Source organism: Oratosquilla oratoria, chromosome 32, assembly GCF_046742065.1.
Source record: "Oratosquilla oratoria isolate Oo_2021 chromosome 32, ASM4674206v1, whole genome shotgun sequence".
Lineage (NCBI taxonomy): Eukaryota > Metazoa > Arthropoda > Malacostraca > Stomatopoda > Squillidae > Oratosquilla > Oratosquilla oratoria.
In genome coordinates this window covers 9340089-9365920 of record NC_134808.1, presented here as the reverse complement: position 1 = coordinate 9365920, position 25832 = coordinate 9340089, and the positions used below count along the sequence as shown (strand labels likewise).

At 41.5% G+C, this 25832-nt stretch overlaps 1 protein-coding gene across 5 annotated transcripts in view; it reads left to right on the top strand.

Moving 5' to 3' along the window:
* Positions 1-25832, top strand: part of LOC143041758 (tudor domain-containing protein 7-like) — a 566748-nt gene that overhangs the window by 54144 nt on the left and 486772 nt on the right. For all 5 annotated transcript variants that reach the window (XM_076213779.1, XM_076213782.1, XM_076213783.1 and 2 more), the window contains exon 3: positions 13155-13243. In XM_076213779.1, coding sequence (XP_076069894.1) covers positions 13155-13243 — 89 coding nt within the window. The remainder of the gene's footprint in view (positions 1-13154; positions 13244-25832) is intronic.

Below are 25832 nucleotides of genomic sequence, written 5' to 3'. Positions count from 1 at the left end.
TATTTATTGTAGTCGTACCTACGTAATTTTCATTCTCTCTAAACTGGCTTCATCAGTTTTCTATGGTTATCAAAATACACGGGTGAAAGAGAACGGACAATTGAGCACTGACTATTTTTTATAATGTGATTATTATGACGCAACATCGCATGTCGGGCAGCTAATGGTGCCAGACGTACGATGTGCCCCGGAGGGAAGAGGTTAAGATTGTGTATATGAGTGCCTGTGGGTGTATGTTGTTGTGATATGTTTTTGTGAATGTTTATTGTTTTCACTGTTTTACTTGAACATTTATCTATATGAGATAAATATGCGCTGAATGGCCTACCGGCTCTGGCGCTTGGCCTTTGAGCCAAAAATTTCATAAATCAATCAACCAACTAACTGTAGGCCAGTCTCACTAACAAGCACTATAGCCAAAATTTGTGAGAAAATCATCAAGAATAGATGGGTAAAACACCTGGAAGACAACAATATAATAAACCCAAGACAATTTGGGTTCAGACAAGGAAGATCATGCACCACAAACTTGATATGTTTCTACTCAAGATGAATAGACATAGTGCAAGAAAGGAATGGATGGGCTGACTGTGCCTTCCTAGACTTACAAAAAGCTTTTGACAAAGTACCACACAAATAATTATTAAAAAAAGTTGAACATATAGGAGGGATACAAGGGAACCTACTAAAATGGATGGAGGACTTCCTGATTGGTAGAAAGATGAGAGTAGTGCTCAGAGAAAAATATTCAGATTGGAAAGAGGTGATCAGTGGAGTACCGCAAGGATCTGTATTGGCTCCAATAATGTTTGCTATTTATGTGAATGACATGGATGATGATGTGAAATGTTACATGAGCTTCTTTGCTGACGATGCCAAACTGTTAATGAAAGTAAAAACTGAAGAGGATTGCGAATCACTGCAGGAAGACCTGAATAAAGTATGGAACTGGAGTCAGAAATGGGAGGTTGACTTCAATATTAAGAAGTGTAGCATAATGGAGTTTGGAAAAAGCAAAAACAGAATATCAGGACAATATAAAATTGGAACCAAGGAGGTAAAGAAGGAGAGATCCGAAAAAGATTTGGGTGTAATTATCTCAAACGACTTGTCCTATGACAAACAAACAAAATTGTTGGAGAATCCTACAACTTGATAAGATCAATAAAAGTGGCATTTACATATTTGGACGAAGAAATGATTAAAAAAATATTGGTCACACTGATGAGGCCTATACTAGAATATGCGGCAACATTGTGGTCACCCAGTACCAAAAAGAATATAAAGAAAATAGAAAGAATCCAGAGAGCAGCAACAAAAATGGCACCTGCACTCACAAACTTGTCATATGAGGAGAGATTGGCTAAACTAGATTTACCGACTCTGGAGCAAAGAAGAGAGAGAGGTGACCTACTGACCATCTACAGAATCATGAAAGGCATAGAAATACTTGATAGAGAGGACATGTTAAACTGGGACAGGAGAAGCACAAGAGGACATGAAAATAAAGTAAAAAAGCATAGCTACAGAAGAGATTTGATGAACAGTTTTCCACAGAGAGTGGTAGACATTTGGAACGAACTGGACAAGGAAATAGTGTGCACAAAAAACATTCATGAGTTTAAAAGCAAACTAGACACTGCAAGGTACAAAAGTGGGACACCACGAGCATAGCTCCCCTTCCCGCAAAATGCAACTAGGTAAATACATACATATTTGTATAAATGTATTTAACCTAGTTGTATTTTGCGAGAAGAGAGCTATGCTCATAGCGACCCGCTATTGTATCTTTCTGCATCCATTTTTTTTCTTAGTCATGTATAGTTTTAGCACTCCCTGTTTCCGCATTCAGTTTGTTCCAGATATCTATTACTCTGTGTGGGAAGCTATTCTTTCTCAGATCTCTTCTGTAACTGTCTTAAGTTTCTTCACGTGTCCTCTTGTATTTCTTCTGTCCCATTTTAGTAGGTCATCCCTATGAAGAATTTCCATCCCTTTCATAATTCTGTAAATGGTTATCAAATCACCTCTCTCATCTTTGTTCCAGGGTTGAATTTAGTTTATTCAATCTTTGTTCATATGTCAAATTGCAAAGTGTTGGTGCTATCTTATTTTGGTCTTATCAGTGTAACTAGTATTTTCTTTACAATTTCTTCATCCATGTAGTAAAAGGCCCTTTTCATCGATCTTAACAAATTAAAAGTTTCTCTGACTAATTTGTTGACATGGGAGAGCGACTGGAGGAAGTGGATAGTTTTAGATACTTGGGTGCAAATGTGGCAGGAAAAGGTGGAGTGAAGGTGGAGGTAGAATGTAGATTGAGAGAAGCGAGTAAATGCCTTGGTGGGTTGAAGAGTGTAATGAGGAATAGACATTTGGGAATGGATGCTAAGAGGAGACTGTATGAAGGAGTGATTGTGCCAACAACACTGTATGGGGCAGAAACATGGAACATAAGAGAGGAAGAGAGAAGGAGTTTGAATGTGTTTGAGATGAGGTGTCTGAGAAGTATGATGGGTGTTACTAGGCTAGATAGAGTGAGAAATGAGGAGGTGAGGAGAAGAACATTAAAACTACACCCAAAGACCTTTATTACGCACAGATACTCTCTTCTCTTCCTCCACAACCACCAAATACCAGCCTCCGGAAACATATTCATAATCATATCACTCACCGCTCCATTAACACACTGAAAGACAACACACTGCTGCATGCCAGACCCCCTGATATCCACCCTTCTGAATCCTCTCTCCCACGAAAGGACAGAGTCCACTTGGCCAGACTGCGATGCGGTCACCACCCAGCACTTCTAAGCTACCAGAAGAGGCTGGACGACCGTGTTGTGAACAGCTGCCCAGGATGTAACACTTCACCCCATACCATACAACACATAATGGAAGACTGCATTATACACAATCATGCACGCAAACAACACAACATACACTCTATAAAGGATTTGTGGGAAAACCCAGTTTCGGCTGTGGCCTTCCTTGGGGAGACGGGACTGCTCGGACAGACAGTCTAGGGAACGACAACAACAACAACAACAGGGGTGGAAAGGGAGTTGGGAGATAGGGTTGATGAAAGAGTATTAGGATGGTTTGGACACATGGAAAGAATGAGTGAAGAAAGACTAGTAAAAGAGGTATGGAAGGCAGATGTAGAGGGAGTGAACATGAGGGGACGTCCTAGGATGAGGTGGATGGATGGGGTGAAGGGGGCTTTGGGGAAGAGAGGAACGTCTGTTGAGGAAGGACGGTAGAGGACAGAAGACGGGTGAATGGAGAATGGTTGTATATGGATGATGATGTGATCCATGAGGTGGAATGGGCGGGGATGGGGGTGAGGTATGTGTGAGCAAAATTTGACGCAGCCCGAAGGGATTTCTCCCCATCTTCTCCTTTTATGCATGGGGGGGACGGAGAGGGGGGATCGCCGATTTAATGTAGCAGTCTTGCTGTGGATGTGCTGTGTCTTGCGACACTGCTTCTGACCCAGGGCAGTGGACAAGGTGCAGGGATGACCCGTCATCCAGGAGGTGCTAAGATAAGAGGGAGGGTGGAGGGGTGTGGAGTGTATTCAGGGATGGAATGGGTGGGAATGATTTTATGCCTTTTCCTTTTTGGCTACCTCCCTTGTAAGGGGAAAAAAGCCTTGGTATATGTATGTATGTATGTTTGTCTGGTGTCATGTCATTTCAGATAGTTACTCCTAGGTCCCTTTCCAATTTTACTTTTTTTTTTTACTTCCTTTGTACCAATTTTATATTGATCCAAGATTCTATTTTTGCTTTTTCCAAATTCCATTATACTACATTTCTTAATGTTGAAGTTCACTTCACTCCTCAGACTTCATTTCCAGACTTAGTCCAGGTCTTCTTGAAAAGATTTGCAGTCTTCCTCTGTACTTACTCTCTTTAATATTTTTGCATCATCTGCAAAGAAGTTCATACAACATTCCATGCCTTCATCCATATCATTTATATAAATAGCAAATATCGGAGCCAATACAGAGACTTGGGGGACTCCACTTGTCATATCTTCCCAATTTGAGTTCTTGTCTCTAAGTACCATACTCATTTTTCTTCCATTCAAGAAATCTTTTATCCATTCGAATAATTTTCCTGGTATTCCACCTATTGTTTCAATTTTTCTTAGTAGCTTTTTGTGTGGTACTTTGTTAAAAGCCTTTTGTAAGTCCAAGAAAGCACAATCTGCCCATCCGTCTCTTTCTTGTATTCTATTAATCTTGAGTAAAACCATATTAATTTTGTAATACATGAACCACTTCTAAAACCCAATTGTTTAGGATTTAGTATTTTGTTCTCTTCCAAGTGTTTAATCCATTTGTTTTTAATAACTTTTTTGCATATTTTTGCTAATGTGCTTGTAAGGGATACTGGTCTATATTTTGTTGGATTTGCTTTGTCTCAATCCTTTATGTATTTACCTAGTTGTATTTTACGGGACAGGAGCTATGCTCATTGTGGCCCGTTTTCGTATCTCTTCACGTCCAATTTAGATTTGAACTAGTGTATAATTCTGGCATTCACTGTTTCACTTGGTACAATATTTTCATTTTTCCAATCTTGTGGTACTTTCCCTTCTTTGAGTGAGAATTCAATTATCTTGTGTATTTTGTCTGTTAATTCATATATGCATTCTTTCAATATTCAATTCGCAATTCCATTGGGCCTGTATGACTTTCAGACATTCAGGTTCTTTATTTGGTCCCTTATTTCTTTCTGTCACTGTTATTTCTTTAATTTCAGGGGATCTTTCTCGCTATCCTACATCACAAATTTGTGAGCTTTCAATTGTAAATATAGACCTAAAATGCCTGGTCATTACTTCAGCAATTTCTACATCATCTATATATTCTTTATTTCCTTCATGCAGTTTCACTATTTCATGTTTGTCTTTTAGTTTATCATTTACATATCTGTAAAATAGTTTAGATTGGTCTTTGTATATGTCTATTATATCTTTTTCGTAGTTTCTTATTTCCTCCCTACGTATATCTACATATTCATTTCTCAGTTTGATGTATGTTTGCCATGTGTGTGTATTTTACCTACCGTATATTTCCGTGTATAAGACAACCTTTGTATAAGACGAGGTACAAAATTAGAGCAAATTTTTATTAATTTATCTCGTATCGGTAGTACAAGATGACTGCTAAATTACAAAAGCATCAGTGTATCAAACCTACCGTACAAAAAGAATTGTTTTGATTACGTTTATCAGCTGTTTTTTCCGCTTTTTCTCTTTTCTTTCTCATTACTTAACTGTATCCTTATACCAGATAAATTACTTACTGTATCCTTATAAATTCAAAATAAGTGAAATAAAGCAAATCATGTATCATGATTTTCTGAGAACACACGTCAACTAACTAACAAAAATGATTTGTTTACGCTCCTGGTTCAACTACTGTAATATATTTTTTTATTGATAAACGTTTTATGTACTGTAATCCAAAATTGTTATTTTCAGTCTTAAAAATTACTGAAAAGTTAGCAAAAGAAAAAGGTTGCTATGAACGCAACCAGTGATTGATGTTTACATTTTTTTCAGCTGTGTTATTAAATGTGTTTACATAGAGTAGTTAAAAGTACCGTAATTTCATTAATATAGAATTATTCCTCGAATTTATTAACAATTGCCATTTACTATAAAGATATGCCAATAATATATAAGGTAAATATGGTTTAATTACCTTTATTACCAGTTCTTATCATACTGTGAATCATTTCTTGTGTATCGGTGGTTATCGGCAGGCTAGCCTACCAAGTCATTTCACGTAGAATTCAAGGTCTGATTTTTATAATGGTAGTATAAGACACCCCCCAATTTTAAGGGGTGAATTTTTGGATTTTAGGGTCGTCTTATACGTGGAAATATACGGTAGTTGTATTTTGCGGGAGGAGAGCTATGTTCCTAGTGACCTGCAGTTGTATCTTTCCACATCCAGTTCTTTCTTAACCACTTTCATACGGTGACACCTACGTAGGCGTCATGAGGAGCAAGTGGGCGGGATGATGCCAACGTCGGCGTCTTGATTACATTTATTGTAGTCGTACCTACGTAACCTCCATTCTCTCTAAACTGGCTTCATCATATTTTCTATGGTTATCAAAATTCACGGGTGAAAGAGAACGAATGATTGAGCACTGACTTTATTTTTTATAATGCGATTATTATGATGCAACATCGCACGTCGGGCAGCTAATGCTGCCAGACGTGCGATGTGCCCTGGAGTGAAGAGGTTAAAATCATGTATAGTTTTAGCACTCATTGTTTCAGTTTGATGTATCTATTACTCTGTGTGGAAAGCTTTTTTTAATATTGATATTTTCTGTATCTGTCTTAAGTTTCTTCTCATGTCCTCTTGTATTTCTTCTGTCCCATTTTAGTAGGTCATCCCTATCAAAGATTTCCATCCCTTTCATAATTCTGTAGATGGTTATCAAATCGCCTCTTTCTCTTCCTTGTCCTTGAGTTCATAAGTTTAGTTTGTCCAGTCTTTGTTCGTATGTCAACTTGCAAAGTGTTGGTGCCATCTTTGTCATGTTTTTTTATAGGTGTCCATAGAGATGCTACATATTCCAATTTTGGTCTTACCAGTGTAAATAGTATCTTTACCATTTCCTCATCCATGTAGTCAACGGCCACTTTCATTGATCTTATTAAGTTGTAAAAGTGATTGACAGTTGTTGACAATACCCATCCATTGGCCTTGTATGTTTTGCCAGCCTGCAATTCATTGCAATAGCCCTGGAATTCCACATGCTTCCAACTCTACACCTTGGAAGGATTCCACATACAAGAACCCCTCCCTTATCCCTAATCTTATCCAGCACATCCTGAAACTGCGCAAATAATTCCTCACTCCCTAACTTGTCATTATCTCCTGCACACAACCAAACAATGGGTTTCTCACCTTCCCCAACTATACACTCTTCAATCCTGTCTTGAACATCACCTATCCCAGCCCTGGGGAAACACACCAGGGTCCTATGCTTCCCATCTATGTTGCAGAAGGCCCTCTTTAAATATCTCACCTAGCTATTCCCTACAACCAAAATCTTACCTGTGGGCAGGGATCTAGCGACTGCCCTACTCTCTTCTCTTGCTTCTTCATTTCTTCTTGTAGACCCACGAGAGCTTGAAGAGAGTTCCTGCATTCAAGCGGGCCAGGTGAAGGCTTTTTAACATCTCTCCATGTTTTCTTGGTCACCGTTTTCAAATGCAGGTTTCAAACATGGTTTGTCATCCATGTTTTGGATCTTTGAGTGAAGAACTCAGTTCTCCTCTTTAAGGCCCTCAACAGTCTTCTCTACTATGTAGAGATTGTACCTCTTCAGCACTGATCATTGAAACACAACCACTCACCATCTCACTGTTTGAAGCTGCTACCCCAGTTTCTGACCTGAGTGACGCCTACTGCTCAATGTCTTCTTTATTTACCCAGTTTACTTTGTTGTATATTACGAGAAGGGAGCTATGCTTGAGGTGTCCTGTCTCTGTATCTCACAGTATTTAAATTGTTCTTAAATTTGTGTATGGTTTTTCCACACACTAGCATTTCGTGCAGTTCCATATTCCACTACCGGGGAAAACTGTTCTTTTTTCAGGTCTCTTCTATAACTGCCCTTTTTGAGGTTCTTTCCATGTCCTCTTGTATTTCTTGTATCCCATTTTAGTAAGTCTTCTTTATCAAGGACTTGCATACCTCTCATGATTCAATAGATGTTCAACAAGTCTCCTTTTTCTCTTCTTTATTCCAGGGTCAGTAACTCTAGTTTTGACATCCTCTCTTCATATGACAGTTCTAAAAGTGTGGGGGCCATCTTCATAGTTGCTCTTTGGATTCTTTCAATTTTCCTTGTATTCTTTTTGGTGCTGCGTGACCATAGTGTCACTGTGTACTCCAGTCTTGGTCTTATCAGTGTGACTAATATTTTCTTTACCATTTCTTCATCCAAGTAAGTAAATGCCACTTTTATTGACCTCAGCAAGTTGTAAGGTTCTCCAACAATTTTTTTCATCTGTTTATCAGGGGACATGACCTTTGTGATGATTACTTCCAGGCCTTTTTCAAATCCCACTTTCTTTACATCCTTTTCACCAATTTTATATTGTCCTGATATCCTGCTCCTTTTCCAAATTCCATTATGCTACATTTCTTAAGTCCACTTCACACTTCTGACTCCATTCCTCAATTTTGTTCAGATCTCTCTGCAGCAACTCAGTCTATTTCAGTGCTTACTTTTCTCAACTATTTTGTGTCAACAGCAAAGAAGTTCATGTAGCTACCCACACCATGTCATTCACATAATAGCAAACATGGCTGGAACTCCAGCAATCATCTCTTCCCAAGTAGAACCTTTATCTCTAAGCACTACTCTCATTTTTCTTCAATGCAAGAAATCTTCCATCCATTCCAGTAGTTTACCTTGTACCCCACCTATGGTTTTCAGTTTTCCTAATAGTTTTCTATGTGGCACTTTATCAAAAGCTTTTTGTAGATTTAGGAAAGCACAATCAGCCCATCTGTCTTTTTCCTGTATTATATCTAATAGTCTTGAGTAAAAGCAGATGAGATTTGTGGCACATGATTTTCCCTAAATCAAAACTGTCTTGGGTTTAGTATGTTGTTCTCGTCCAGATGTTTTGTCCATTTATTTTATATAACTTTTTCACTAATTTTGGCTACAGTACTTGTAAGGGAAACTGGTCTGTAATTTGTTGAGTATTTCTTGTTACCTTCTTTATATATTGGTACATTGTTGGCCTTTTTCCAATCTTCTGGTATTTTTCCTTCCTTCAAACAACTTGTTATATTGTATATTTTACCTATCAATTCTCCTTTACACTCCTTTAGTGTCCAGTTTGTAATTCCATCCTGTGATTTCCTGACAAGGCTTGTTATTCGGTCCATTATTTCAGTTCATGTTGCTATTATTTCTCCCATAGATGGGGATATCACTTCTCACCCTTCATCCCAGTGCCATACTTTTTCCATAGTGAAAACCAACTTGAAATGTTTACTCATGACCTCAGCCATTTCTATATCCCCTGGCATATTTTCTTTATTTGATGCTTGTTTTTCAATTTACCATTCACATATCTGTAGAATAGTTTTGGTTGATCCTTACATTTTTCTATTATGTCTTTTTCATAATTTCTTTTTTTCTTCCCTGCATACTTTTACATATTCATTCCTTTCATTGATGTATGTTTGCCACTTTTTAGGATTCCTCTTTTCCATCTTTTCCAAGCTTTATCTCTTCTGTTTTTTGCCTCGTAGCACTTTCTGCTAAACCAGTACTTATTATATTCCTTTTCCTGTTTTGTCTTTGTACATATTTATCCACCCCTTCATTATAGATCTTCAGAATCTTCCATTTTCTTCCACTTGCATCTTTTCATTGTGAAATTTATCCCAACTCACTTCTTGAATTTTTTTTATTAAGTTTCACAGTGTGCAAACACTATTCAAAATTTTAAGAAAAAAATTGATGCTGAGAGATACAAAGATGGGTCACCACAAGCATAGCTCCCTTCCTGTATAATACAACTAGGTAAATACTATATACCAGTCTCTCTTTTCTGTAGTTCTCCTTTCTCTCCATATATATTTCCTCCTCTAGTTCTATTTCAAGTAATATGTGGTCACTCTTCCCAATTGGTGTCTTGTATTCAATTTTGTCCACAATTTCAGGTTCTGACAAAAATTAAATCTAGTCTTGACAGTTCTTCATTATTTCTATATCTGGTGTTTTCCTTTACCCTCTGTTTCATTGTATTTTCCAGTCATATCATAGACACAATCACCTTCATACAGTCCTCTCTTTGCATCCATCCCCAGAGAAAGAGGACTATTAGGTAAAGGTTTAAATGTAGAAAGAGAAACTAGGTATAACAATGTACAAAGAAATCAGGATATGACTTGATGGAGGAACTAATAGATTTAAAAGTTGATTATAGAGCAATGCACAGAGAGATAAACTATCTGAAAAGCTAACAAAAGATATGAACAGAGAGCTTAATGACAAAAAATGAAGTAAATATGATCAGAAGTGATATGAAAGAATGAAAAATGAAGATAAAAACAAAAATGAAGCATTGAAAAAAAGAGGTCAAAGAACAAATACAAGCAGTGACTGAAAAAGTTGGAGAATCAATTTAGGAGATGGATCTCCAAGAAATAAAACATCAATGGAAACTAGAACAAGAAAATCAGAAAAAAACTAAAATAGTACAACAGCAGGTAGAGAAAAATGCTAAAGAAACGGTAATTAAAGTAATTAACGAAAAGGAAAACTGGGTAAGAGACACAGTGGATAAAAAAAGTGTATTGCAGTTCATGGTATGAAATGAAAATATAATGTATACAAATACCAAAGAGAAAAAGAAGAGAAAGGAATTGCAAAGGCCATTCTGAAAGAGGTTCAAGAGGAGGGACAGGAATTGGACAAAGATTGAAGAAGTACATAGGATGGGACAATATTCTAGAGAAAAACACTATAGGCCACTAAAAATCAAACTAAGGTCTCAAATGGTAGCTGAAGAAGTACTTTCAAAAGCAGCAAAGCCAGCAGATAGTGGAAATTATAAAAACATATTATAAAAAAGGAAATGAGTGATGAGGAAAAAGAGAAAGAAAAGACGGAAATGAAGCAAATGAAAAAAACAACAGAAGAACAGAGACTGAAAAGATTTTTTTTTTTTTTGGAGAGCACTGGACCTGAGGCTGAGAAAATGGTACATCAAAAGAAAGGGAAAAAAAAGAAGAAAAGAATAAAAAAAATAGCAAATACTAACATAGATGGTATGATTTCAGGACTAAAATTAAATGACTATCTGTCAATAGAGAAACCAGACATAATGGGAATTGTGGAGATGAAATTAAAAGGTCCACTACCATTAGTGTGGGACAAAGTCTGTCCTACCATTGGTCAAAAAATAGAATGGAGAAACAGAGTGGAGGAGTCATGTTTTTGATTAAGGCTTAAATGTGACAAAGATAATAGAAGGAAAAAATACTGTGGAATTGATGATGATTAAAGTTGAAAACAGAAATATGAAAAGTAGAAAATTTATAGTAATATATGTGCCCTCAAAAACACAGTCATGGACAGATAGTGATCATTCCAAAATACTATAAAACACAAAGAATGCATTAATTGAATTATTGAAAGGAGGAGGAAACATAGTAATTATGGGTGACTTTAACTCGAAAGAAATATGTTGGGAAGAAATGACAGTGAATGGTGGAGAAGAACGTTGGGGAAATATTCTACTGGATACGACCATTGAATACACATTGACTCAATGGTTAAAGGAAAATACCACATATAGAAACAATGAAGAACTGTCGAGACTGGATTTGATATGTCAGAGCCTGAAATTGTGGATAAAATGGAATAAAAGATACCAATTGGGAAGAGTGACCACATACTAATAGTTTGAACCAAAAGAACAAATTGATTTGAGAAGAAATGAGAACCATAGGAAAAAGAAGGCTAATGTACAACAAAATGGACTTTGAAAAACTCAGAAAAAAATTTCAAAATGCGAATTGGGAAAACTTCTTAAATGAAGCAACAAAGATGGAAAAGAAATGGAACCTATTAAAAGATAATTACAAGGAGGGAATAGACAAATACGTACCTAAGAAGAAACAAGAAAGGGTGTACATAAAGTGCTGGTATAACAAAAATTGTTGTGAGTGTAAAGATAGAAGAGACAAAACCTGGAAAAGATGGAAAAATACATCAAACTAAGAAATGAATATGTAAAAATATGCAGGGAAGAAAAAAAACTATGAAAAGGACATAATAGGAAAATGCAAGGACCAGCCTAAACTATATTACAGATATGTAAATGACAAACTAAAAGATAAACATGAAATAGTGAAAGTGCGTGAAGGAAATAATGAATATATAGATGATGTAGAAATGGCTGAAATTAACCTCTTCCCTCCGGGGCACATCGCACGTCTGGCAGCATTAGCTGCCCGACGTGCGATGTTGCGTCATAATAATCGCATTATAAAAAATAGTCAGTGCTCAATTGTCCGTTCTCTTTCACCCGTGTATTTTGATAACCATAGAAAACTGATGAAGCCAGTTTAGAGAGAATGAAAATTACGTAGGTACGACTACAATAAATATAATCAAGATGGCGACTTCGGCATCAGCGAGTACCCACTTGCTCCTCATGCCGCCTACGTAGGCGGCACTGTATGGAAGTGGTTAAAGGTTCACAAAATTGGTAGGAAGGACAGAAAGATGCCCCCAAGGAAAAAAATAATGGTGACACAGGAAGAAATAAGGGACCAAATAAAAAACCTTGACGTCGGAAAATCACACGGGCTGGATGGAATCTGGGGTATTGGCTGCATGTTATTGTGGCAAAGTAGCATGCAGTTGATACTTTAGGGTCCATATGGGGCACCCCTATGGACCAAAGCCACACACCATTTTGTCTGATAGAGGAAGTCTCTGCATAGAGAAATGACACTTTCATTATACTGCGACTGTCCCTCTGTTATGCTGCCCCCCACCCCTTGTTACTGTCCTGTACCATTTCTCGGAATATTCATTTCCTTATTTCCTTACCACAAAAATTTGATCCATGCACCTTCTTCCTTTCCTAATCCCACACTGTTCCTTACCATTTACTCCCTCAACATCTCTCATAATCCTTTCAATACCCTCCCAGGGATCAATTATGGGTACCTGCATGTGGTGGTCCTGCAACATGGAGAGCGAAGCTTCCCATTTTCAAAACCCATCAACCCCATCACCTCTGTATTAGTGTTGTATGTTAGAACTTGCCTTGAAATATATTCTGGTTTATATATAGTGACTATTTTTTACTTTTATACAAAACTTATACTGTTTGCATGAATTCATTTCTAATAAAGATCTGGTATTCAGAACTATTAGGTGTAAGGGGACTGGCCCAGAAGGGTATTTTCTGAAATGATGGGTCTCTAAAAACATCAAATATTTCTGTAATAAGAATAGCACTTGCTCATAGTAATTTATTTTATGACCAATTTTTTTTTGTGTGTGCAAAATAGTATTAGTAGACAATTATATTGTTAATAATGTGAGATTTATTTGAAATTCCTTTCAACAGAAGACTACCGAGAGTTAGTTGGGTCTCCAATTCCCTTTCGAGAATTGCACCATGCAACCCTAGCCAGCTTTCTTCAGTCTGTGCCCCATGTAGGTATTATTTATTTTGTGTGTCATGCAAAACTGAATGGTTGAAATAAGGCATGTTTGTTCCGTAGACTTTATTATTATTATTATCTATATAATAATACAATAGCGTGTGTGTTATTTATTTTGTGTGTCACGCTTACATCAAAAGCAACTACCTTCCATGGTGTCGAAGTTCTCGAAGCTGCCGAAGTTCTCGAAGGTGTCAAAGTTTTCGAAGGTGCCGAAGTTCTCGAACGTGCCGAAGTTCTCGAAGGTGTCGAGGTTCTCGCAGTTCTCGAAAGTGCCGAAATTGTCGAAGGTGCCGAAGTTCTCGAAGGTGCCGAAATTCTCGAAGGTGCCGAAATTCTCGAAGGTGCCAAAGTTCTCGAAGGGGCCGAAGTTCTCGAAGGCGCCGAAGTTCTCGAAGGCGCCGAAGTTCTCGAAGGCGCCGAAGTTCTCGAAGGTGCCGAAGTTCTCGAAGGTGCCGGAGTTCTCGAAGGTGCCTAAGCTCTCGAAGGTGCCGAAGTTCTCGAAAGTGCCGAAGTTCTTGAAGGTCTAGAAGGTCTCGAAGATCAAATGAAAATGAAGAAAGAAAATATGGACAGCTCTATATAATTGAAACAAATGAAGCATTAAATCTGAGGTCAAATGCTAATCAAAATTCTAATTGCTTATATTCAGTTTTCGAAAAAATATCTCAAGCAATGGTCGATAATCTTTATGTAGGGGCATATAAAAACATGAGAACTGTCGAACTTGAAGAGCAACAGAGAGCTACATTACAAAATATCCCTCCCAGAAAATTAACCATGCAATTTATTGCCGGCCCTGATGCGAGGAGATATAATAATCCAACAAATGATGAAATTGCAGCAATATTTGTCGGTGATGATGGAGCACCTCCTGTCCAGCGTGACGTTATAGTGTACCCTGAAGGACAACAGAGGGAGAGGATATCCTACCTCTCATGCCATCTTGATGCAATTATTTACCCTCTTCTCTTTCGTGTAATTTACACGGGTTCCGCTAGTTATTATTATTATTATTGTTTGTGTCATTTTGACATTTGCAAATAAACTCTCCTACTGGGATTCGAACCCTCGCCAGAGCGGCTTGCTTCTTACAAGGCAAAGACTGTACTCGTCCCTCCACCATGACCCTTCAAAACTAATTTGTTCTGTTTTGAAGGGTCGTGGTGGAGTGACGAGTACAGTCTTCGCCTTGTAAGAAGCAAGCCGCTCTGGCGAGGGTTCAAATCCCAGTAGGAGAGTTTATTTCCATTATTATTATTATTGTTATTATTATTATTTATTTATTTATTTATTCCAAAATAATGACTAGCATAGTGTGTCAGCATATGGCCATGAAAGATCAATCCTCATCTCATAGGTGATTAAAAGGTGTCATGAGAAATAGGCATCTAGGAATGTATGCAAAGAGGTGATTATATGAAGGGGTGATTATGCCAAAGACACTGGGGTGGAGACTTGGAATTAAAGAGAGGCAGAAAGGAGAAGTTTAAATGTGTTTGAGATGAAATGTCTGAGAAGTATGGTAGGGATTACAAGGTTGGATAGAATGAGAAACATGGAGGTGAGGAGGAGACCTGGGATGGAAAAGATGGCAGATAGGGTTGATGAAAAAGTATTGGGATGCTTTGGACACCTGGAAAGATTAAATGAAGAAACGTTAGCAAAAGAGGTGTGGAAGGCAGAGGTGGAGGAAGTGAATTTGAGGGGACGACCAAGGATGAGATGGATGGATGGGGAGAAGGGGGCTTTGAGTAAGAGAGGAATGTCTGTTGAGCAAGTAAGGAAGAAGATAAGAGATAAGGGTGAGTGGAGAGTGGCTGTGAAGATGATACTGTGATGCAAGGATGGGAGTGGGCAGGCAATGGGGTGAATAGGGAGTAGTTAAGTGTGAAGGATACAGTATTTTGATGCAGCTCAAAGGGATTTTCTCCCTGTCTCCTGTTTTCTGCATGAGGGGATGGGGAGGAGGTGGGTTGCCAATTAAGTGAAACAACCTTACTATGGATGTACTGTATTTTGATGCAATGCTTCTGACTTAGGGCAGTGGTCAGGATATAGGGATGACCATTCATCCATGAGGTGCTAAGGTGAGACAAAGGAAAGGGTAGTGGATGGGAGTGGAATGGGTGGGAATGGGTACGTGCATTTTGGCTTGGCTACCTCCCTTATAAGGGGAAAAAACCCTTGATAAATACATATATGTATATACATGTATATACATAGTCATATATATAATATATATATATATATATATATATGGTAGGATAGCTGAGCGGGTGTGTAGGCTGACCAAAACACCGTTGTTGTTTTGTACTTTTATTATGTGTGTGTGTACGGAGGCAAAATATTTAACTATTTGTACACTGATTAGCGAGAGCAAGGTAAGGAGATGGTACTCACTGTGAGGGCGATCCCGAAGAAGTGTGTCCCCACTTGTGTCGCGAGGTATGAGCGCTATGCCCCTGGCCGTGCGCAAATCCGCAGCCAATTGCGGTCGCTACGGGTCGTGTGCAAAATGACCTGTGCCAATCACACACTGACCCGGCGACGCGACCTGGCTTGGGGGCGTGGCCAGCTGCGCAGATGCGCGACCCGAAAAAGGACTGCTCAACCCGCGGCACAAACAAAAACACCGCGCATCGCCTCACGACATCCCTCCCCCCGCTAAACAAGTATGGACCTAGACTTGGCGTGAGGGAAAAAATAGAGATGTATGCTTCGGGAGGTTATCCACCTTGGTGAATCCCCTAGAGACGGCATTCAACTTGATGAAAAAAAACCCACCGCCTGAACTAAAAAAAAAAAAAAAAAATAGGGGCGGAGAAATAAGAGGGGCTGCTGCCCTGCACTCCGCGGCGACTTGCTCCCTCGTCATCGGGGAGCTGCTCCACGCCCTTCGCCTGGGATCCTGCAGCTGGTAGGACGACCCGCGGTAGTCCTCTCGACCGGCCGAAAGGCGCTGCGCTGACTCGGGCCGAAAGGGGAATCTGTGGAAAACCAAAAGAGACAGAATCTTTGTCCAAGAGAGAGGGGGGGGGGGGGTCGCCGTCATACCAAAGGAAGTTTGTATTTCAATAAGGAAAATGTGATCGCCATATCAAAACCATATCTACAGTAGGGAAATGTGACAAAAGGTCTGAAAAAAGAAGAAAAGACAAATGAACATCGTATCACTGGTGGTGGGTTCAAATTCCGTCTCACGTGTGGTGAACGCTCGTCTGGCGTTTGTGTGTCGCACACGGAGAGGTTACATGACTTTGGAATCGGCTTACGAATGTGAGCCGGCACTATCCTCCTGGAGGTCCAGGGGTTCCTTCTCATGTGTGGGGAACGCTCGCCTGACGTTCTTATTCTCGCACACAGAGGGGTTACATGACTTTGGAATCGGCTTACGAATGGGAGCCAGTACTATCCTCCTGGAGGTCCAAGGATTCCTTCTCATGTGTGGGGAACGCTCTCCTGACGTTCTTATTCTTGCACACAGAGAGGTTGCCCTCCTGCTTTATTCTGTCTGTGTGAACACAGAACTCACGTCCTGACCGGAGATGTTTGATGCAATAGATTACATCACTCACCTGTTTGAGCACCCTATAGGGGCCTTGGAACAATGGCTGGAGCTTCTTTGTCACCCCTTCCCTAGGTTTGGCGCTGACGTAAACTCTGCTTTATCCTTGCCCTCGGCCGTTTTGTGTGCCTCTCAGTTGTGGCAGCCTCGATGAACTTTTGGCACCTGTCAAAACATGAGTTTGCTAAAGCCATTGTTTCAGCTGCTAAATTATCCGTATTATACCACGGGGCATTGGGCCTGGTGAACTCCGCTATAGGGAGGACAGGGTCTCTGTGGAACAGGAGGAAATGCGGGGAATCCCGCAGGACTCTATGATGCGCAGAAATGTAGGCTAAGACCGCTAAAGGGAGCATCTGATCCCAGCATGTTTGATTGTCCTGGACGAGGGACCGTAAGATTTTTATAATGGTCCCATTGACCCTCTCAACGATCCCGTTGCTCGAGGGATGAAAAGGAGTGATTTTGTGATGGCTGATGTTCGCCATTGCCATCACCTCCTTGAACGTCTCGTTCATGAATTCTCCTCCGCCGTCAGAGATCACCTGCCTCGGAGCACAATGTATGGCCAGGACGTGGTTGAGGAAAGCTCGGGCTACAGTCCGCGCTTCTTTGGAAGTAATGGGTACGGCGACCAAGAAGCTGGTTAGGACATCGACTACTGTCAGGATGTACTTCGCACCATTTAGGGTGGTGGTTAACGGGCCAATGAGATCAACATGTACCCTCTCAAATGGAGTTTTTACGTCAGGAAACTGTCTAAGTGGAGCTGGGAGGTCATAGGAAGGTTTGCAAGTGATGCAGATTTTGCATTTCTTTATAAAATCCTTCACATCCTCCGACATTTTCGGCCAGAATGCAAATTTTTGTAGTCGTTCCAGAGTAACTTGGACTCCGCCATGGCACGCCATAGGAAGGCAATGGGCAATACGTAAGGCTGCTGCCTTTGCTCCTTCAGGGCATACCAGGCGAAGTTCCTCCAACTGGCACGCATTTCTACGCGCATGATATAGGAGTCCGTCGGGGAGGAGTCGAAACTCCCCGATCGACACTCTTAGGCGCGGAATCTTAGGCGCTCCTGACGTGGCCCCTCGGAGGTACTCTTTGAGTCGACCCCAATCAGGGTGAGCATCCTGCTCTTTACTGATCTCCAACTGGTTCCACGTGATGGTATCCTCCTCAGAATTTGAGTTTGAGTGACCCCGGCCACCCGTGGATATTTGGGAAACTATGAAATCATCTATAGGGTGGTCAGCCCCCCGTATCCGAGAGAGTGCGTCCGCAACAATATTCAGTCTCCCTGGGATATAATTGACTTCAATATCAAAGTCGGCGATCGCCATTTGCCACCAGAGAATCCGAGTGTTCGTGCCCTTAGCAGTGAAGAGCCAAACCAAAGGCCTGTGATCGCTCAAAAGTCTCACCGGATATCCCATGATTAGGGGGCGATTAATCGTGAGACCGTACACCGCCGCCAACGCTTCTCTCTCAACGGTACTATACCGTCTCTCATGCTCGTTAAGAGTGCGACTGAAATAGGAGAGTGGGTGTCTCCTACTTCCGTCGTCCTCTTGCTGAAGCACGCCCCCAATCGCCGAAGCACTGGCATCAGTGGTGAGCAAGAAAGGTTTCGCATAATTGGGGTAAGGGAGGACCACCGTGGAGGACAAATGGGATTTGAGGGACTCAAACGCATGTATCTGAGGTGCCCATGGACCAAGCTCACGATTTTTGTGCTTCCCCGCTACGTCACCCTTCGTCATATCGACCAAAGGCAACGAAATCTCAGCAAAGTTAGGAATAAACTTCCTGCAGTATAGCCAATCCCAGGAATGAGAGCAGCTCTTTCCGACATGCTGGCTGGGGAAAAATTTTGATGGCTCGGACTTTATTAGGCTGAGGCTTTATCCCTTCCTGGGATATAACATGACCTAGGTAAGCGACCTCCTTCTGGAAGAAATGACATTTCTCCAGCCTCAATGAGAGGTTTGCCTCTTGCAACCTCCGAAGGACATCCTCAAGATTATTGAGGTGGTCGACCCAAGATGTTCCCAGAACAAGGATATCGTCCATGTACACCATCGCACTGACCCCTAACAGCCCCGTTAACACCTGATTCATCACCCTTTGAAAACAGGATGGAGCGTTTTTTAACCCAAAGGGAAGAGATGTGAATTCGTAATGCCCTTCAGGGGTCGATAACGCCGTTTTCTCGCAGCTGCTTTCCATCGGCGGGATTTGGAGATACCCTTGCTTAAGATCTAGCAGTGAGAATATGATGCTGGAGCCGAGACTGCGCAGCATCGAGTCAATATGGGGAAGAGGGAACCTATCATCAACTACATGTCGATTTAGAGCACGAAAGTCAAGACAAAGACGAAGGGTTTTAGCCTTCTTAACAACTGGAACAACAGGAGCATTGTAAGGAGAACGAGATGGGCGAATGATCCCCTTACTGACCATATCCCCAATGAGTTCTCTAATCTCACCTCTGTACTTCTCAGGAATGGGATAAGATTTGTGGTAGACCGGCGGTCCAATGGTCCGAATCTCGTGTAAGAAGTGAGGCGTCACGGTAAGTGGATCCCCTGGTAAGGCAAAAACATCGCAATGTTTGACCACTAAAGAGGTCAGAGCCATACTTTCCTTGCTATGCTTATTAGGGAAAATTTTCCCTACTTCCAATCGTAACTTATCACCACGAGAGCTATCCACTACGTTAGACGCCTGCACCGTTCCCACCGAGACGTTAGTTCCACCATCTACTAGCGCAATCTCCCCTAAGAGGGTAAGTTCCCCAACCACTTGGTCTTTGCGGATCTCACGGGTATCCGGGCTCAAATTCAGGAATGGAACTTTGCACCAAGCCTTTCCATTTTCCATCCTGAGCAGCGCTACTACTCCCTGGCCGAGCAGGCTGGCGCCCTCGGCGTATGGGCGTGCTGTAAACAGCGCCGAGACGGCCTGACCTGCGGGAGCGAGCTTGTCTGCCCTCTCAAGTGTTAACGTTATGGTTCCACCTGAGAAACCTGGTACCCAATGAGCCTCACTGGTCTTAACCGGAAACGTGGCTGCTTCACCTACCCCCTGATAACTGTGGCGCTCCTCGCACACGGCGATGAGCGGTGGTGAATGCTGGGCCGTCCTTGCAAGGATTACTGGAACATCCGTGCCTTTAACCTTGAACGTTAAAGGACGGAATGTCAAAGTCACCTTGTGCGCAGCGAGGAAATCGAACCCGAGGATGAGCTTAGAAGGAAGACCCTCAGCAGGGATGATGAAGAAAGAATGTTGGGACGGAAACCCTGCGAGCTCAAACCGAACAGCGACTTTGCCAAGATTGGGCATATCGGAACCGTCGGCCACTATGATTCTAGTGGTACCAACCTGGGAGCCTTCCATGGTGGCAGGCAAAATGCTCTTATGAATAAGAGACACCGCCGCTCCTGTGTCTAGGAGAGCACAAACGGACCGAGTAGCGTGGGGCTCTAACAAAGTAACCGCCACCAGCGCCATGGGAGCTGGCCAAATCGACGTGAATAATTTCCATGCTCGACTGCCGCTCTATCGTCACCTTGGGGTGTGCCTTCCCCTGCGCTGGCCGTTTTTTGATGAGCCACTCTCCGCGAGACCCCTCTGGGCCTCCTGACCGACACTCGTATCAGCCTTCCAAATCCGCCCTGCGCCCCCGCAAGCGTGGCAACACGTGCTTGCCTGACCGCGTGCCCTAAAAGAGCACGCATCGGTCTCGTGGCCCACCTTCTTACAATGGGTGCAATATGGACGCCACCTATTGTGACTACCACGGCCCCGGTTACGCTTCCACGTGTTCCTGTGTCCCCCTGCCCTGTGAGAAGAGTACGTGTGTTCCTCGCGAGGCCCTCTGGAGATCACCTTTCCTCTAATAAGGAAAGCCAAGAGGTCGTGTCAGTACAGGCAGGGAGGCCACTCATGGGGTGGTGGTTAATGCCGGAGGAAAGAAAGAATGGGACATCCGCAGTCGCCTGCAGCGCTCTGGCCTGCTGACTCACAGGTCCAACCACATGGGTGTTGGTATTACGGCGAGACATGGGTAGATACCTATCAGTCCTAGCTCTATCTAGCACTCCTTTGTGTTCACTGAGTAGTCCTAACAGTGTGAAGTGTTATTTGGAAATATGTTCACTGAGTTGAGGAATGGGTGCGTGTACTAGCGTCAACTGCAACACCACCGTCGCCACCACTATGGTAGGATAGCCGAGCGGGTGTGTAGGCTGACCAAAACACCGTTGTTGTTTTGTACTTTTATTATGTGCGTGTGTACGGAGGCAAAATACTTAACTATTTGTACACTGATTAGCGAGAGCAAGGTAAGGAGATGGTACTCACTGTGAGGGCGATGCCGAAGAAGTGTGTCCCCGCTTGTGTCGCGAGGTATGAGCGCTATGCCCATGGCCGTGCGCAAATCCGCAGCCAATCGCGGTCGCTACGGGTCGTGTGCAAAATGACCTGTGCCAATCACACTCTGACCCGGCGACGCGACCTGGCTTGGGGGCGTGGCCAGCTGCGCAGATGCGCGACCCGAAAAAGGACGGCTCAACCCGCGGCACAAAGACACCGCGCATCGCCTCACGACATATATATATATACAGTACATATGTATATATGTATATACATAGTCATATATATATATATATATATATATATATGATTTATATATATATATATATATAATCAGTAGGAGACCATATTGAATGCATGATTTGAGAAAGTCAACAGCGACAATGGTATTTTTGAGTTTGTATTGAAGGTTTCTTTGTCTCTAATGATGAGTTTTTGGGGAAGCTTGATGTTGTTGAGTAGAAATCCAAAAGACATTTTGAACTATTTATCTCTTATTCTACTAGATGTCTTTCGACCTGACTCAGTTATCCTCTGGGAGGGAGTTACAATAGGTGGTGGGTACATTGGTTTATATATTGGTTGTGCATGAGGAGAGGTCATATGGCATGCACTGTATTTACCTAGTTGTATTTTTACAGGAAGAGAGCTATGCTCGTTGTGACCCACTTTTGTATCTTTCAGCATCCAGATTGATCTTAAATTCTTCTATAGTTTTAGCACTGTTTCCTCATTCAATTTGTTCCAGATATCTACCACTCTGTGTGGGAAGATATTCTTTTTCAAATCTCTTCTGTAACTGTCCTTTTAAAGTTTCTTCTAATGTACTCTTTTCTTTTATCCCACTTTAATAAATCATTTTTATCAAGGACTTCCATCCATTTCATAATTGTGTAGATGGTTAGTAGATCTCCTCTTTCTCTTCTTTGTTCCAGTGTTGGTAGTTTGAGTTTGGCCAATTGTTGTTTGTATGTCAATTTGGAGAGTGTAGGTGCCATCTTTGTTGTTGCTCTTTGAGTTCTTTCTAATTTATGTTCTTTTTAGTACTGGGTGTCCATAGTGTTGCAGCGTACTCCAATCTTGGTGTTATCAATGTAACTAATATTTTCTTTACCATTTCTTCATCCAAGTAGTCAAAGGCCACTTTCATTGATCTTAATAAATTGAAAGTTTCTCCGACTAAATAACATCAAAGCCCATGGCATAGGAGGAAAAGTGTTAGAATGGATTAGAGCTTGGATTAGTAACAGAAAACAGCAGTTCACCATAAATGGAATAAAATCTAGGTGGGGCAATGTTACTAGCGGGGTCCCCCAGGGCTCGGTTTTGGGTCCCTTGTTGTTCATTATGTATATAAACGACTTAGACGGTGGGATAAATAGTGATGATAGTAAGTTTGCGGACGCCTAATTAGGTCAGGAGACGACGCCCAGATTCTGCAGGATGATCTTAATAAATTGTTAACATGGTCGGTGAAATGGCAAATAAACTTCAATATCTCTTAAGTGTAGTGTGTTAATCGTAGGGCTACACAACCCCAAAAATAGATACAACTTAGATAACACGTTTTTAGAAAAATCTGAGTGCGAGAGGGACTTGGGAGTTCTGGTGAGTCCAGACCTTAAAGCCAGGAAGCAGTGCATTAGCACCAGAAATAAAGCTAACAGAGCATTAGGCTTCATTGCTAGGATGGTAACGAATAGAAGTGCAGAGGTAATTATTAAACTCTATCTAGTGATAGACCCATCCTTGACTATGCGGTACAGTTTTTGTCTCCATCCTACAGAATGGACATAAAGTCACTAGAATCAGTACAGAGAAGAATGACCAAAATGATACATGGACTCGGAAATTTGCCTTATAAAGAGAGGCTTAGGCACCTAAACTTACACACACTGGACAGACGCAGTGTGCGGGGTGATCTAATAGAAATGTTCAAGTGGATCAAAGGCTATAACAAGGGTGATGCAAACAAGGTCATCATAATAAAACAGCAGGGCAGGACTCACAGTAATGGTTATAAACTGGACAAATTTAGATTTAAAAGGAAATAGGCAAGAATTGGTTTACTAATATGGTGGTCGATGAATGGAATAAACTTAGTAACCATGTAGTAAGCGCTGAAACTATCATTTGTTTTAAAAAACGATTAGACAACTTTATGGATGGGGACGACAGGTGGTGATGGATACGGAGCTGCCTAGTGTAGGCCTTATGGTCTCTTGCAGTGTCCTTTATTCTTATGTTCTTATGTTATATGTTTGTCTGGTGTCATGCCATTGCTGATAGTCACTCCTAGGTCCCTTTCCGAGTTGACTTTTTTAACCTCCTTTATACCAAGTTTATATTGTCCCAATATTCTATTTTAACTTTTTCCAAATTCCATGAGGAAGCAAAGAAAGTTGTAGAAGAGAAGTGAGCTTTCACAGATTGGTTACAAAACAGGACAAGGGAAACATATGAGAGGTACAAAGAAAAGAGAAGAGAAGTAAAGCATAAGATAAAGGAGGCAAAGAGGAGAGTAGATGTGAAATGGGGTAAGAGTATGGCAGAAAATTTTGAAAGTAATAAAAAGATGTTTTGGAAAGAAATTAAGAGAGGAAGAGGAGGCGAATCAAGTAGAGAAGAAAAGGTAAAAGGTGCAGATGGAGAGATGATAATGGAAGAGAAGGCAGTGAGAGGAAGATGGGCAGAGTATTTTGAGGAGTTGCTAAATGTGAAGGAGGATAGGGAGGGAAAGGTAGTTGCAGTGGGAAATGCTTGGAAAGTGAGTGATGAGTAAGGAAAATGGAGGAGAAATAGGGAAGGATGAAGTGAAGGCAGCAGTTAAGATGATGAAAGCAGGTAAGGCACCTGGTCTGGATGGATGCCGTGCAGAATGTCTGAAGAAGGTGTTATGGTGGACTGGTTGGTGAGGTTATTTAATGTTTGTTTAAGAGAGGGTAGAGTGCCGGAGGACTGGAGGAGTGCCTGTATAGTTCCACTTTACAAGGGAAAAGGGGACAAGTGTGAATGTAGTAGTTTCAGAGGGATCAGCTTTTTAAGTGTAGTTGGGAAGGCTTATGGGAGGATCTTGATTGAGAAGATTAGGAGAGGAACAGAAGGAGTAATTGGTGAGGAACAGTGTGGGTTTAGGACAGGTAAAGGTTGCATAGATCAGATTTTTGTGATAAGACAGATATGTGAGAAAGCTATAAGAAAAGGTAAGGATGTTTTTTGGGCTTTTATGGATTTGGAAAAGGCTTACGACAGGGTAGACAGGAAGGCACTGTGGGAGGTATTTAAGATACAGGATAGGAGGGAAGCTTCTAGGAGCTGTCAAGAGCTTTTACGAGAGTAGTAGAGCATATGTCGGAATTAGAAATGGAGAGTGAGGAATTTGAGGTAAAGGTGCTTAGTCAGGGATGTGTTATGTCACCCTGGCTGTTCAATTTATACATGGATGGAGTGGTGTGAGAGGTGAATGCAAGGGTGGTGGGTCAGGGATTGGAAATGGTTAAAGAAAATGGAGAAAAGTGGGAGATAAGCCAGCTGTTGTTTGCTGACGACACTGCACTTGTAGCAGGATCCGAGGAGGGATTGAGGAAGTTAGTGACAGAGTTTGGGAAATTGTGTGAAAAAAGGAAGCTCAAGATAAATGTGGGTAAAAGTAAGGTGATGAGATGTACAAGGGGTGAAAGTGGGAGCAGATTGGAAGTGAGTATTAAGGGAGAGCGACTGGAGGAAGTGGATAGTTTTAGATACTTGGGTGCGAATGTGGCAGGAAAGGGAGGAGTGGGGGCTGAAGGCAGAAAGTAGATTAAATGAAGCAAGTAAATACCTTGGTGGATTAAAAAGTGTAATGAGAAATCGACATCTGGGAATGGATGCTAAGAGGAGATTGTATTAAGGAGTGATTGTACCAACAGCACTGTATGGGGCAGAAACATGGAACATAAGGGAGGAAGAGAGAAGGAGCTTGAATGTGTTTGAGATGGTGTCTGATAAGTATGATGGGGGTTACTAGGCTAGATAGAGTGAGAAAGGAGGGGAGGAGGAGAATGGGGGTGGAAAGGGAGTTGGGAAATAGGGTTGATGAAAGAGTATTAGGATGGTTTGGACACATGGAAAGAATGAGTGAAGAAAGACTATTAAAAGAGGTGTGGAAGGCAGATGTGGAGGGAGTGAACATGAGGGGTTGACCTAGGATGAGATGGATGGATGGGGTAAAAGGGGCTTTGGGGAATGTCTGTTGACAAAGGATGGGAGAGGACAGAAGACAAGGGTGAATGGAGAATGGTTGTATATCGATGATGTGATGCATGAGGTGGAATGGATGGGGGGTGAGGTAGTATGTGTGAGGAAAATTTGATGCAGCCCGAAGGGATTTCTCCGTCTTCTTTTCTGCATGAGGGGACGTCATTGATTTAATGAAGCGGCCTTGTTGTGGATGTGCTTTGTCTTGTGACACTGCTTCTGACCCAGGGCAGTGGACAAGATGCAGGGATGACCCATCATCCAGGAGGTGCCAAGATAAGAGGGAGGGAAGTGGAGTGTGATAGGGATGGAATGTGTGGGAGTGGTTTTTATGCCTTTGTTTTTTGGTTACCTCCCTTATAAGGGGGGAAAATGCCTTTGGTATATGTAATGTAAA